Genomic DNA, 15,023 nt, shown 5'->3' with positions numbered 1-15,023 from the left:
ATCCAAGAATTATTCTTATCTCTTTGGCTATCTTTGACCAGTAGGAATGAATCAGTGGGCATCCCCAGAAAACATGAAAATGGTCTGCCATCACATTGTTACATTGTCTCCAACAATGCCCAGAATCCAGTTCTGCCAGCTGAGAGTATGTTATTTTGGGGGTTATAAAAAACCTAATGATATTTTTCCATGAATATTCCCTCCATAGCCCTGAGCTGGTGGTGGTGGAATTAATTTGGCATATGTTTAGCCAACTCATGTCTGTCAATGTTATTTTGGCCTCCTTCTCCCACTTATTTTTAATGTGTAGTGTTGATGTTTTATTGTATGCTTCTAGGCATGCATATATTCTGGATAGTCTCTTCTTATTGGATTTACCCTTATAAGCGTCAATAAAAATATTAGCTAAATCCTGATCGTTTCTTTCTAGTATTTTAACATTTTTATTAAAGTGATGCCTGAGCTGTAAGTATCTGAAAAAGTCACACTTGTCAAGGTCAAATTTTTCTTGTAAATGTTGGAAGCTTTCCAAGTCGGTTCCAGAAGAGATCACACAGTATGACGTAATACCTTTTCTGGTCAATTCCTTGAATCTGGAATCAAGCTGTGCGGGTCTAAAGTCCTTATCATATTCAATCCATCTAAATAGCCATGTTCTCCTCTCTGTGAGGGGGGTTGCGGAATTCTCTAAACCAGGTGTTGAGAGGGGCTTTTGTAAAAACACACAACTTTTCTGAATATGTATTCTTGAGGTGCTTATCTCCCAGCAGGGCTTGAAGGGGGATGTCTGTTTGATTTACTTCTAGTTCTTTCCATTTTGCATCATACCCCTCTTCACACCAATAAGCAGCATACTGCAGTTGCGCTGCTTTGTAGTAATTTTCCAGACATGGGAGTGACATTCCTCCTTTATCTTTTGGTAACTGTAAAGTTTTGTAGCGTACCCTCGGTTTCTTGTTCTGCCATATAACCTAGAGATGGATCGGTTCCACTTATTAAACTGCTTGGTAGGGATTTCCACTGATAAGGATTGAAAAAAGAAATAATAGTTGGGGTAATACAATCATCTTTATTATTTCTATGCGGTTATATAAGTCAAGTGTCAAAGGGGCCCACCTGTCCCAGATCATTTTAATTTTATTAGTCATGGTACCATAATTGTTTATATATTTTGTTTAGATTTTTGGTAATGTTAATGCCTAGGTATTTCAGGATCTTTGTTTTCATTTAAATTTGAGCATTTTACTTATATCTTCTTGGGGTGAGTAGTTAAAAGAGAGGGTCTGGGTTTTTTTCTATATTCAGCTTATAGCCCGAGTGGAGTCCAAATTGGTGGAGGCAGGACATGAGGTTGGGTAAACTAAAATCTGGGTCAGATAAGGTCACCAGAATATCATCGGCATATAGACATGTTTTGTATTCTCTTCCCTTAAATAGGATTCCCTTGATTTCTGGGTCTTCCCTAATTTTTTGAGCAAGTGGTTCTATAAAAAGTGCAAAGAGAATGGGGCTCAGTGGGCATCCCTGCCGGCAGCCTCGTTCCAGAGGGATTGTATTTGTAAGGCTGCCATTTATTTTAATCCGAGCCACAGGCAGATTGTATATTGACTTCAGACAACTTATGATTGTATTACTGAAGCCAAAACGTAGTAAGACCAGATATAAGTATTCCCAGCGTACAGAATCAAAGGCTTTTTCTGCATCGAAACTAATTGCCAGGGATTTCATATTATTCTTATTCACAATGTCAATAAGGTGTAGTGCCCGCCTCACATTGTCCTGTGTACGTCTATTTTTGATGAAGCCTGTCTGGTCTGTATCGATCAGATCAGGGATAATATTTTCCAGTCTGTTAACAATTATTGAAGTGAATATTTTATAATCGGTGTTCAAGACAGAGATGGCCGATATGAATTACACTCCGTTTTATCTTTTCCCGGTTTTGGTATTATAGAAATTATTGTTTGTTTCCAGGATGGTGGGGTCTCGCCCCCTTTAAGCACGTGGTTAAAGATTTAACAGCAAAGGTGTTATAGACTTCCTAAAGGTCTTATACCATTCAGCTGGTAGTCCATCTCCGCCTGGTGTCTTGTTTGCCTTCAGTTTTGAGATGGCTTTATCAATATCCGTTTGTGTTATTTCTGCAGTTATCCCTTTATTTTGATCTAGGCCGATTGAGGGCAGGTCCAAAGAATCTAGATATTGCTTTACCGATGAAACCTCGGTTAGTTCGGGTTGACTATATAAATTCTTATAATATATTTCAAAAGACTTATTAATTTCATCCGGTGTGAAGCACATCTAATTGGTAACCGGGTTTTTAATTTTATAAATGGATCTAATTGTTGCTTTTTGAGTCGCCAGGCCAATGTTTTTTTTGCTCTCGGTCCATTTTCGTAGGAGGTTTGTTTAATATATTTGAGTTTAAGTTCCACTTTGTCATCAAGTTTCTTATTTAATTCCTCTTTTATGGTGCTCTAGTAAGGTAGGGTCTTTGGTCTCAATATGCTTCTGCTCTAATGTGTCTAGTTGTTTAGTCAGGTAATTGAATTGCTCGGATTTTTCCTTTTTCTTCCTTGATGCCCACATTATGCTTTTTCCTCGCAGTACTGCTTTTGCAGCGTCCCATAGGGTACTCGGAGACACTTCTGTGTTATCATTAAATTCTACATATTCTGCGAGTTCTTTGTTAATGAATTCCTTAAATTTATTGTCATTTAACAGAGCTGTGTTAAGTCTCCATATTGTTGTCTTAGTTGAACTTCTAAATGTAGTTTCAGGTATACTCCAGAATGGTCGGATACATCCCTAGTGCCAATATTACAATCTAGGATTCTGTGTCTGTCTGCTCGGAATAAGAAGAATAGTCGATTCGTGAGTAGACGGCGTGGGGGTGAGAAAAAAAGGTGAACTCCTTGGTTGATGGGTGGCATTCCCTCCATACATCAATTAGGCCTATCTTTTGGATCATTTTTTTAATATACAATGATTCAGAGTTAATTTTTTTAATTGGGTTTGAGGAGTCCAGGGAGGGATGCAGTTGTACGTTCCAATCCCCTCCGCCATATCAAAACACCTGAGGTTTCTGCCACTATGAGATCAAATATTCTGTCAATTAGTGTTTTGTTGTGACCTGGTGGCCTGTATACGTTGAGTAGAGTTACTTCCTTTGAGTCTAATGTCCCCCTCACCAAACAAAACGCCCTTCCTGTCCGTGATCTGTTTAGATAACCTAAAGTCTATCCTATTTGCAATTAGTATTGCAACACCCCTCGTATGTCCATTTGTATGAAAAGAGTAAAATGTCTTTTTAAACCCCATTTTTTTAAATTTCTCATGGTCTTCTTTTGTTAGGTGGGTTTCTTGCCAGAAGATAATGTGTTGCTGTTCTCTCTTCATCTTAGCTATGAGCTTTCCTCTTTTGATTGGGTTTTGTAACCCATGCACATTAAGAGTTATTATTTTATATTGTTGGTGAAACATAAATCTTTAAATTAAATAGTTCCCTCTATCTTACACATCCAGGGTGACCTTAACATTTGAACATGGATAAAAAATAAAACCAATGAACTTGTAACTTGTGAATGTCCAAATAAGATAGTGAAAAAGCGACTTCCAAGACAAAATGACTCATATGAGAGTCTGGTGGAGAGAAAAGTCCCCGGAAAATGGGGGGTCCTCTCCAGTGCAAACTGGCATTGCTCGGTAATGAGTATAAGCTCAGTGCACAATCAGAGCCTTTAAACAAGCACCCAAAACAACGGTCTAATCTTGTAATCTGTGTGTAACGGTAACTGCCGTCTATCTTGTTAACATTAGCAAAGACAGGGTGAGAGATGGTTAAGGTGAAATCTGACAGTGTCTCTTTATGCAAATATTCCGTTTTTAGTCCATACGCTGGATTAAGGCACTATGATTGCAAATCTTACCACAAGGAAGTTACATGAATGAGTTTATCTTGGCGGAGGGGCTGTGTCCCCGGCATCATGACGAAATCCGCTGAGTTTTTTCCGTGCTCTTTCTCCGTGCGTATCTGGGTTCGGTCGTTTGGCCTCCACCCTCTCCCAGGACAGTCTGCCCAGTCTCTCCATCGTGGTGTCGTGGGGGGATTGTCATTACTGTTATAGTCAAGTGTGAGACCCCTCTTCTTTAGATCCTTTATGGCCTCATCTGCGCTGTTATATGTAACCGAACCACTGTCAAAAAACACACGGAGCTTTGCCGGCGGTGGGGTTTGAAAGCGGGGAGACCTTTTTCTTTCAGAAATTTTCTGATGGGGGCATAAGCTTTCCGCTTCTTTTGGGTCTCTGCCGGGTAGTCATGGTCAAAGTATACACGTTGCTGATTGAGGCGAATCTCTCCTTTCTTCCATGCAGAGCGAAGCACTAAATCCTTAGTTCTGTATGCCAAAAAATAAATCACGACGGAGCGGGGGTTGGCATTCTGCGGTGGTTTGGGGCCCAAAGCACGGTGGCAACGTTGTATAGCCAGATCGTTATCCTGAAGTGACAGCTCAGCCTTGATAAAACTTTCAATAAACTCCAATAAATTCTCACCCTCTGTGTCTTCAGGAATCCCGTATATACGGATGTTATTTCTTCGTGAGCGTGCTTCTAACTCAGTCAGCTTGGCTTGAATTTTATCTTGATTGCTTGTGGTTTGGGACAGCACCTCTTTCGCCACCGCAGTCCATTCCTCCATTTCTGCAACTCGTTTTAACGACTCCTCCGCTTTGTCTCTGGTCTCCTTCATGTCGGTCGCAATTGCGTTTAGCTTTTCGTTAACCTCCTCTTTGAAAATAGTTAGATCTCTCTTCATGTCGCCGGAGAGGTTGTCACGAAAGCAGCTTAGTTCTTCTTTCACGTCTGCGCGAATGGCTACAATCTCTTTGTGGATGGCTTCGATGCTAGCTTGGAGGCCTGCCATAGCCATGTGTTGGTCGTTTACGTCTTCGTCGGCTTTCCCTTTAGAGTCTCTCTCGCCTGTTTCTTGTATCTGGTTTGATTTACAGTTACCTTTTAGTGTCTTTCCCCTTCTCATCATAAATTTATGAATTCAAAAATGTCAATACAGCTTTGGCGTAGGGGAGCTAATCAGCCGTGTTGGGAGCGCTCGTTCAGTGCGTCTGTTCACCTCGGCGCCATCTTGGGAAGTCTCCGGTGATGAACTTCTTGTGTTGCTCTGGATTCCGGAATTTCTGGAAGGATTCCTTATCATCATAAATGTATTTCAAACTGCTGTGGATGCAGATATCCTTCTGGGTATCATGGACTGTTAGTGGATGATGGAAGCTGTGGAAAACAGATCCTGCACATATACAGCTTCATTTATAAGCAGTTAAGAGGTGAGCTTCCAGGTTTATTTTGCTGAGCTAAACTAAGCAGTGAATATAATTGCTAACTGCTCTTTATTTTTCTTCAGCCTGTATTTTGAGCTCATCTTATCTACAGATCTTTTTATTCCTGCTGTGTTTTTGCTTGAAAAGCAGTTTCTGCTCCTCTGACAAGAAAAAAAGCCATAAAAAGGTTTGGTCAGTCCATATTAACCATTACCTGCTGGCCTGAGAAGGAGGTAGGACCATACGACTGCCTCTGGGGAGCTGTTTTTCTATCTGTGAGAAATAACTGCTGCACTTTGGAATGAGAAATGCTTAAACATTCATTTGTGGCATTAAGGAAGCATTTGCTTGAGAGTCCATGTGGTTCCCATGTTTAGTCCCTGGAAACCTGCCACAGCCAGTTTGTGGTGGGTGATTTATCTTCTTATCCTGGAGTCCACGATGACTGCAGAAACGTCTGACTGCGGTCTCACTGTCTGCTCTGACTCCAGTCTTCCACTGAATGGGGGCAGAGTCTGTGCAGCTCATTTAAAGGTGTGACGTGGGTCTGCTGATGGTACTGCAGCGTGCTGTAATGATTACATTACAACATACACAAGAAGGTCACCTTTGCAGTTCTGGACAGACTGGGAAAACGTTCTTAGCCTGAAAACCATCACTGGGACTATTTTGACCCTGGTAACACCTGAGTTTTGCTTCACGAGAGAATACTTTATTAAGTGTTATTGGGGCTGGTATTACCATCACACTGAGCCAGCTGCATTAAGATCATAATTTAAATAGCTTTGGTCCGTCATATTGATAAGCAGGAACTGGGAATTTATTGATGAAAGGTCTGACAGGATATGCTCATGCAGAATAAGTGCTGCATAATGAACAACTAGCAGCCAAGAGAAAACAAATATGCATGAGAACAGAGTATCAAATCTAAGGCCTGTGGAGCAGACCTAGCACTCCACAGGGCCCAGTCTGGTCCACTGGGCCTGCCCTCCACACCTGAACATGTTTGTGTGATTTATGAAGGCAGCATTCCTCACTGATGACAGCTCACTGACTGAATGTGGACACTGGCTCAGGTTCATTACTGTGAAACCCAAAGAAGGCCTGAAAGTTTCAGCTGCCGCCCACAGGAGACCAAATTCAGACTGAGATGACACTTCACGCCATGTGGTTTTATCAGAGGGTGTAACAGCAGTCAGAGCTGCTGTCAAACCACCAGAGAGCAAAGAAACTCCACGAGTCAGAGAATAATTTAGCATTTCAGACTGAAGGAATGCATCAGCTCGTCCAGCTGGAACCACAAACCAACAGAGGGTCGAAGCCCAGAAGTGCTCCCTGCCTCCTGCCTGTGCTGGTGTCCAGAGGGATGAGCCCTGAGTGGACACAGATGAGCCAGTGTGTGTGTGTGTGTGTGTATGTGTGTGTGTGTGTGTGTGTGTGTGTGTGTGTGTGTGTGTGTGTGTGTGTGTGTGCAGCACTTTTCTGCTCTTGCTTTTACAGCACAAACATCCAGAAACAGAACTTTATTTGATGGCTTTAAGAGCTCTTTAACTGCATTCAGGACCAGTCTGGGGTTCAGCTTCTCGCCCAATGACACTCCAACATGTGGAATGGTGGAGCCAGGGATTGAACCACCATGGCTGTGGCTCAGGAGGTACAGCAGGTCACCTACTAATTGGAAGGTTGGTGGTTCAATTCCTGGCTGCTCCGGGCTGCGTGCCAAAGTATCCTTGGGCAAGCTAATGAACCCCAAGTTGCTCTCCGATGCAAGTGTTGGAGTGTGAATGTGTGTGAATGTTGGACAGTAAAAGCACTCAGCTTAGTTAAATATGGAAGTGAATGTAAACATGTTGTATGAGTGCTTCGAGTGCTCAGAGTAGAAAAGTCCATTTACCTTCAGTTAGCAAAAGACTCACTGTCCCTCCTGAACCACGACAACCTACGACTGAGTCTGTCGCACTGCTGGTGTGATGCGTGCATCATGTGACCCATGCTGAGGTCTCTGAGAAACTTAAACCATCTTTGCATCACACAAACTATAAAAACACTGCTATGATGTCATCGTTTGCTAACAGTATTGCTGTCATTATGGAGCTGCAATCAGGACTGTATTGGTTGTATCAGCACTCTGTTCTCTGCCCTTTATCGACCTCACGTGAATGAGGACATTCAGACTGGAGGCCGTTTTCACACCTGGCTTCGGTGGAGCTTCAGCAGCTCCGGCTCAGACTCACTGTGGGTAGTAATGGTTGACCCAGAGCAGCAGGTAGCCGCAGTCATCGTCGTTCAGCCCCGGAGGGGCAAGCCGAGCGAGGCGGGCCGAGAACTCTTGATGGTACAGAGCAGCGTAGAGGTTCATGATGTCCATGTGAGGAGGGTAACAGTCCTTCACCCTCCTCACCACCATGAGCAGGTCTTCCTTCACACACCTCCCCACTCGACACACCTGGACAGGTTCAACAGGAAATTTACAGAAGAAAAAACAGATGTATTACACTGAATGGTCATCGGGAAATAAAAGGTCTCATCCAGCTCAAACTGAACACCAGCAGAGCATGAGGAGGCTCTGCAGCTAATCCCAGGTGGCTCACCTGTCTCTTCATAGGTGAGGAGAGCTGGTCGGTTCCTCCCGAGTCAGCTTCTGCAGCCTCTGCCATTCTGCGCTCAACCATGTTCTGCAGCAGGACATTGTGGATGCTGAGACACTTCTGAGGGCGCCACCTTGGGACTCGCTCCTCGTGACAGTCTCTCCAGCGCTGGTCCTGCACCTCCTGCTGCTGGATGGAGGCCATGGCACTCCTCAGGACCTCCAGCTGCCCCGTAGAGGAGACGGGGGTGAAGGTGTCATTAATGGCCATCCACAGCTTCAGTTGCAGAGCCTCGAAATCTCTGTGCAGCTGGTCCTCCTCCTCTTCACAGAGACAGTCATGACTAAAGAGCTCCTCCTCTCTCTCTATCAGCCTCCTGCTGACCTCCTCCAGCTGCTCCTCCTGCACCTCGTCCAACTCATCCCCTGAAGAAAACAGGAAGCATCAGAACCAAAGGAGCTAAACCCATCATCATTTCAGGTTCTGTGTTCTGCTCCAGGTTCTGCTGCTTCTCATTGCTCATTTTAACCAAATACCAACACCTGCAGTTCCTCTGTTGTCCAGCAGAGGCACCACAGTGAGTCAGTCCCCATAGACTCCCATGTTAAACCTTCCAGCAGAACTAAACATGTTTACAGCTGATACAGAAGCTGCTTTGGTCTCTGTGGATTATCTCCCCCTTCATAACAGCTGTACGGGGGGAGGATGTTTCTGTAACTCAACCTGTTTGCATTATTACAGGTGTGGCCTCTCTGACTCTGATTATTAGAAAGCATTGCACACATTTTCATGCAGAGCCATCAGCTTCTGTGGAACCAGCTCCCAGCTTGGATTCAGGAGACAGACACCCTCTCTATTTTTAAGATTAGGCTTAAAACTTTCCTTTATGATCAAGCTTATAGTTAGGGCTGGATCAGGTGACCCTGAACCCTCGCTTAGTTATGCTGCTATAGGCCTAGGCTGCTGGGTGCACTCTGTTTATACCTCACTCTGCATTTAATCATTAATTCAGTTCAATTCAATTCAATTTTATTTATAGCACCAAATCACAACAATCAGTCACCTCAAGGTGCTTTATATTGTGGGTATATTGTGAAATTTCCTCACTGTGGGACAAATAAAGGGATTTCTATTCTAAAGACCCTACAATAATACAGAGAAAACTCAACAGTCCAAACGACCCCCTTTGAGCAGCACTTGGTGACAGTGGGAAGGAAAAACTCCCTTTAACAGGAAGAAACCTCCAGCAGAACCAGGCTCAGGGGGGGGTCATCTGCTGAGGGGGGAGGGAGACAGGAGAAAAGACACACTGTGGAAGAGACAAGTGCTGCTCATAGGGGGTCGTTTTGACTGTTGGGTTTTCTCTGTATTATTATAGGGTCTTTACCCACAATACAAAGCGCCTTGAGGCGACTGTTGTGATTTGGCGCTATATAAATAAACCTGAACTGAATTGAATTGAACCGAATTGACAGGTGGATGGGGACACAGGAGGCTGTAGCTGCTAGCTGTCTGCTAGGCTTCACCTCAGCTAACTGCAGTCCCTGAACTGGGCCTCTGGACCATGTTGGTGCTGTTGGAGCATTTTTAATGGAATTATCTGACCAATAATATGGCTGTTGTGCTTCGTTGGACTAACAGACCATCGAAGAAGGTGGAGCTCCCGTCTTAGGATTTATTTGGATGTCACTGAGTGCTGATTAGCAGGTGTACCTGTACCTGTGTGACAACACAGTCTGTGCTAACCAAGCTAGCTAGCATTAGCTGATAGTTTAGTGTTCAAATATGGTCACTTCTGGAAATTAAAAACAGCCAAAATCCTCAAACTGAGGCTTCATCAAAGCTACCAGTAAGTGATGTGAACGTTGCCATGTCCATCTTTTAGCTACAGTGTGTGGTTGTCCTGCTGGTTCTGGTGAAAGAACTGAGGTTTATCTGGTTCTAGTGGGTACAAGGGCGTAGGAAGGAGTTTACTACTGGGGGGGACACATCGGAAACCTGACAGATCCGTAAATACTCGGAGCAAAGCATAAAAAATGCTATTTGATCTTTTACTTTCTTCTTTTTCAAATGTTTCTTGGAAAAATAGTGTTGTGTACACTATATACATGTTATTGCATGTATAATTTACATATATATATATGTTTTATAATCATAAAATGTGGACAAACCACCAAACAAAATGGCTTGAGTCTTTTATGAAGCATAATGACCATGTCATTCCAGGCTGTAGGGCTTACTTTATCAGCTGGCCACACTGGTACCAGTCCAAAGGAGTATAGGGGTGGCTGTAGCTCAGTAGGTAGAGCAGGTCACCTACTGATCGGAAGGTCAGCGGTTCGAATCCTGGCTACTCCAGGCTACATGCCAATGTATCCTTGGGCAAGATACTTCACCCCAAGTTGCTCTCCAACCGTTCTGTCGTAGTATGAATGTGTGTGAATGTTAGTTAATTAAAAGCACTTAGCTTTGTAAAAATGGAAGTGCTTGTATGAATGGGTAAATGCAAACAGGTTGTATAAGCGCTTTGAGTGCTCATACTGAGTAGAAAAGCGCTATATAAGAACTAGTCCGTTTACCATTTAGGGCCACATTGAGAAAAAAATATAAATTGTGCATTTTGAGAATAAATTCAAAATTTTGAGAAAAAAGTCAAAATGTGCAGATTAAAGTCGCTTCAAGTCAAACAACTGCCACAACACGTCTGTTATACCCTCCAGAATGTCTTGTATTATGAGTTAGTGAAACTATACTTTAGAATCAGTTTTAGTAACAAGGAAATTATTTCTCTTATAGTACATAAACACGATGTAGTGATAAATATGAGGATGTTAAAGAGAGAGAGCAGAAAGCTGCATCTGCTCAGAAGGAAAACCACACAAACTGGTAATGGTTAGATGGAAGGATGGCTGCACCTTTGTACAGTACAGAGGGGACATGTAGACCCACAAGACACAATAACACAGCTGATCAAGTTGTTTCTACCCAAGGCATTTTGTAGAGAGTGTAGCAGCTGTGGCTGTTATTTGACTTGAAATGACGATTTCGGCAATTTTGACTTTATTCTCAAAATGCTCAAAATTATTTTTTTTTCTCAATGTGGCCCTGACACTCCTTCATATACTAGCAAGCTAAATATTTCAGTAGCACAAAAATAATTTAGTAACGCACAGAAGTGCAAAGTTTGATATGTTTTATGGGTCGAAAACATTTAATAATGGTCAAAAATGCATTTATGTAGGCTGACTGGCAACAGAACTGGTTCTTTAATTAAACAACGTTCTGACATGAAAGAATCCTCACAGATAATGTAATGAACAAATTATCCACTTTTTAAGTAAAGCTATTAAAATATGCCTATTCAGTTTGAAACTCTAATCTAATAAATCAAAATAAATATCAATAAAATAATAACCAAAAGAAATAATAAAAGTGATACCTCTCACATTGAATAGACAAGCTGTGTGCCTCTTTACAGCCCTGCATTTAGCCAAACAAAAGGTTAAAAACATCGGCCTAAGCAGAAGAGCCAAAATGATTTTTCTATGGAGCTAAATTGGGGCCATAAAGTTTGTTCGAAAAAAAAATTTTGAAACTGAAAAATTATTTTGAACCCGAAAAAAAAATTTAAACAGGAAAAAAACGTTTTGCAAAAGAAAAAAAAAAAAATAGTTTGAAAATTAAAAAAAGTTTTGCAACTCCGCCCCCCACGCGTGTGGGCCTACAGTATGAGTGGGTGATGTTCTGCAGGTCTTAGAGGGTTCTGCTCATCTCACCTTCATTGTTGTTGTGCGGTTTTCGCTTCTTCCAGATCTTTGCAGGGATCTTCAGTTTGGGCAGTCTGCTCCGGGCTCCTCCGGGGTTCTCCTCTGGTCCTCCTGCTGAATGTCAGTGAGATGATGAATGAGACACAGAGCAGCTCTGGAATCAGGGTTAGTGAACTACACCAAAAAAACGGAACATTTTAATTATAAAAACCTGACAAAAACCGAGTCCAGCTGGAAACATTAATATAAAATACTAAACTGTATAAACTGTGAAACGGAGAAAAACGTAAAGTGGGAGGTTTGGTGCGGACTCTGCGCTTTATCAGCAGAGCGCCACCTGCAGTCTCTGGTGAAAAGCACACACTTCACCTCCCTCACCTCCTCCCGTTTTACATCACCGATCAATAACTCTCCGCATCGATCAGAGCCGAGCGGAGAGACGCAAACTCCGTAGTAAAAAGCGCAGTTTGAGCGTCAAAACGGCGTCATCGCCCTGATCCTGCTTACCGATCATCTCCGCAGCGGCCGCTCGATTCTGTAATGGAGCAGCCAGGAGCAGAGGGCGGGGCGGAGGAGGAGAGAGCGCCGTTTTGTGATCTAATCCCCTGCTGGCTGTTCTCACTTTCTGATTATTAAAAACTCGTATGCAGTAACCACACATTTCACATCCCTGCGTGTTTCAGGGCAGCCAGCAGCCTCCGTCTCCGAGGAGAGGCGGGGAGGCTGCGTGCTCACAGGATGTGACATTAAGAGATAAGATAAGATAAGATAAGATAAGATAAAACTTTAATAATCCCACGACGGGGAAATTTGTGCATTACAGCAGCTCAATACAGAGAAAAATGAAAAGGATGAGTAAGAACAAATAACTAAACTAAAACTAAAATTCAATAGAATAAAATAAAATAAAAATCTCACCTTTGCTCTTCAGCTGACTCATGATGCGCTGAAAGGACCTCCGCACCTTCACAACAGGATCCAGACGAAACGGAGCCAGAACCAGAACCAGCAGAGAGCAGCTGATGTCTGAATCCTCGTCACAGCATCCTCCTCCTCACACAACACTTTCACTTTCTATTTCCAAAACGCTGCATCACCCAACACACACACACACACACACACACACACACACACACACACACACACACACACACACACACACACACAGACAGACAACACACACAGACAGACACACTCCATCACCTCCTCCTGCTTACGCTCCTTTTCCAGGAAAAGCTGCTCATCCTTTAAATGTTAAAAATATCATTTTCTTATTCATTAATAACTAAAAGTGTAAAAACCCTCTGGATTTATCTGTTATACACATGAAACACAGAGAAATCCTTCCACATGTGCACATGTGAGCTTTACATTCACTCGATGAAATTAAATGTGCTTTGTGTGAGGCACTGACCCAGGGTTTCATTTTATGGGTTCTCTAGTTTTATTTGAATATTTCCTGTTTGTTTTTTCCTTAGGAACATTTATTCCTAAGCTCCTGGCTTTGTTCATGTGTCCTTCATGGAGTGTCTGTGGCGCAGGGAGACTCGGGTTCTCGGCTGTAGTAGAGTTCAGCTCCTCCCTCGGTGTTTCTGCTTCCATCCTCGTGACAGTTCTTCATTAATGAGGTCATTCATGTCTGTTATTGTGTCTCACTTCCTGTTTTATTTTGACAGACATCTATCTGTGCCTTGCTTTGTTGTTTTCCTTCTTCTTGGTTTATCTTCTGATTTAGTTCATCTGAGTGGATGTATAATGCTGTTTCCCCTTCTACTGTGACGTCACACAGTGGCGGTCCTAGCCTGTTTGGCGCCCTGGGCAAGCATCCCCCCCAATCCCCCATTGTGATCGCCGCAGCAGCGCCTACTGCACTACTCCACTTGGGGGGTAATGAGCACCTGCTGTGTGGTGCATGTTTTAACAGAAGGTCTCCCCACCATCACAGGCACACTCAGAATTTCTTTTAAATTTTATTTGAAAAAACATCTCAGAGCTCTGCGGGGTTTGTGTGATGATCAGCAGGTCCAGCAGGGGGCAGCATGAGCCTGACTGTGAGTCTTCAGGGCAGCCAAGCTGAAGTGTGCAGGTAAATGAAGGGCTGATTGAGTCTGGTTACAGGTTAATGAAGTGAATCAGTTCACAGAGCAGGTCTAAGAGGACGGTTAAATCTGCTGCGTGTGTCCTGCTGCTGAAGCTGATATTTACACTGAGGTCATCCAACCAAACAGAAATCCTCTCGTAATTCATGTGCAACTCTCTGCAACATGACACATTGATTCATTTTTGTTTTTAGATTTCAATGAATCTCTTCATTTCAAGCCAAGTGCTGCTCATGGGGGGTCGTTTTGATTGTTGGGTTTTCTCTGTAATTATTGTAGGGTCTTTACCTTACATTATAAAGTGCCTTGAGGTGACTGTTTGTTGTGACTTGGCGCTATATAATAAAAATGAATTGAATGAATTTATCCAGGCTGGGGACTGGCACTAGGACTACACTGGCTGGACTGTTTAAATGCACATCTTAGGCTTTACAGAATGACATCTGAAAATCACAAGGCTTCTGGAACAATGTCCTTTGGACAGACAAGACCAAAGTGCAGTTGTTTGTCCATAATGAAGAGCAGCACAAACACCTCAGAGCAGCTGTCAGCATGGTGGAGGAGGGCTGAGGATTTGGGCTCCTTGTGGTCACTGAGTGGACCACGAACTCCTCTGTAGACAAAGTATTCTAGAGTCACATCTGAGGCTGTCTGTCCCACAGCTGAAGCTGGGACCAAACTGGGTCATCAGCAGGACAATGATCCAAACACAGCAGCAGATCTCCAACAGAACGGCTGAAAAAGAACAGAATGAAGGTGCTGCAATGACCCAGTCAGGGTCCAGACCTCAGCTGAATGCTGTGGACTGCACAGAGTCCTGTGAAAAACTTTCTTTTTTAGGACTGTATGTAATGCTAATCCCTGAGAGGAAAAGATTCTAGCTTTAGCTAGCTTTAAAATGTCTTTTGCTTCTTTCATCAAAGATATAGACAGCCCCTCGACAGACTTCCAGAAGCCGGCCAATTGGAAGAAAACAGGCTTTAAGAAGGTGACCTTCAAGAAACTCTTTGTTCTGATTTGCATTTTTTATTGAACTCATCTCCCAGCTTCAGGCTTGAACAGTGATTTCTCCTCGTGTCTGATTGTTTTGATGTTCAGGTTCTTAAATAAAGGCAATTGCACAACAAAGTAATAATAAATCATGTTGTATTATAAAGTTCATTTTCCTCTGAAGGATCATTAAATCAGATCTGTTTACCTTCCAGGCTTCATCCAGGTCTGAAGTCCAGCG

At 43.0% G+C, this 15,023-nt stretch overlaps 1 protein-coding gene across 1 annotated transcript in view; it reads right to left on the bottom strand.

Moving 5' to 3' along the window:
- Window positions 1–12,253, bottom strand: part of LOC115774192 (tumor necrosis factor alpha-induced protein 2-like) — a 55,825-nt gene extending 43,572 nt beyond the window's left edge. The window contains exons 1-4 of the mRNA XM_030721344.1: window positions 12,201–12,253; window positions 11,703–11,807; window positions 7,930–8,351; window positions 7,573–7,784 (exon numbers count right to left, since the gene is read on the bottom strand). Of these exons, the coding sequence (XP_030577204.1) occupies window positions 7,573–7,784; window positions 7,930–8,351; window positions 11,703–11,807; window positions 12,201–12,207 (746 nt within the window). The 5' untranslated portion in view covers window positions 12,208–12,253. The remainder of the gene's footprint in view (window positions 1–7,572; window positions 7,785–7,929; window positions 8,352–11,702; window positions 11,808–12,200) is intronic.
- Window positions 12,254–15,023: the final 2,770 nt, after the last annotated feature.

This window comes from Archocentrus centrarchus, chromosome 24 (assembly GCF_007364275.1).
Source record: "Archocentrus centrarchus isolate MPI-CPG fArcCen1 chromosome 24, fArcCen1, whole genome shotgun sequence".
Taxonomy (NCBI): domain Eukaryota; kingdom Metazoa; phylum Chordata; class Actinopteri; order Cichliformes; family Cichlidae; genus Archocentrus; species Archocentrus centrarchus.
Note: the sequence above shows the minus strand (reverse complement) of the source record. Positions and strands in the feature narration are given on the sequence as shown.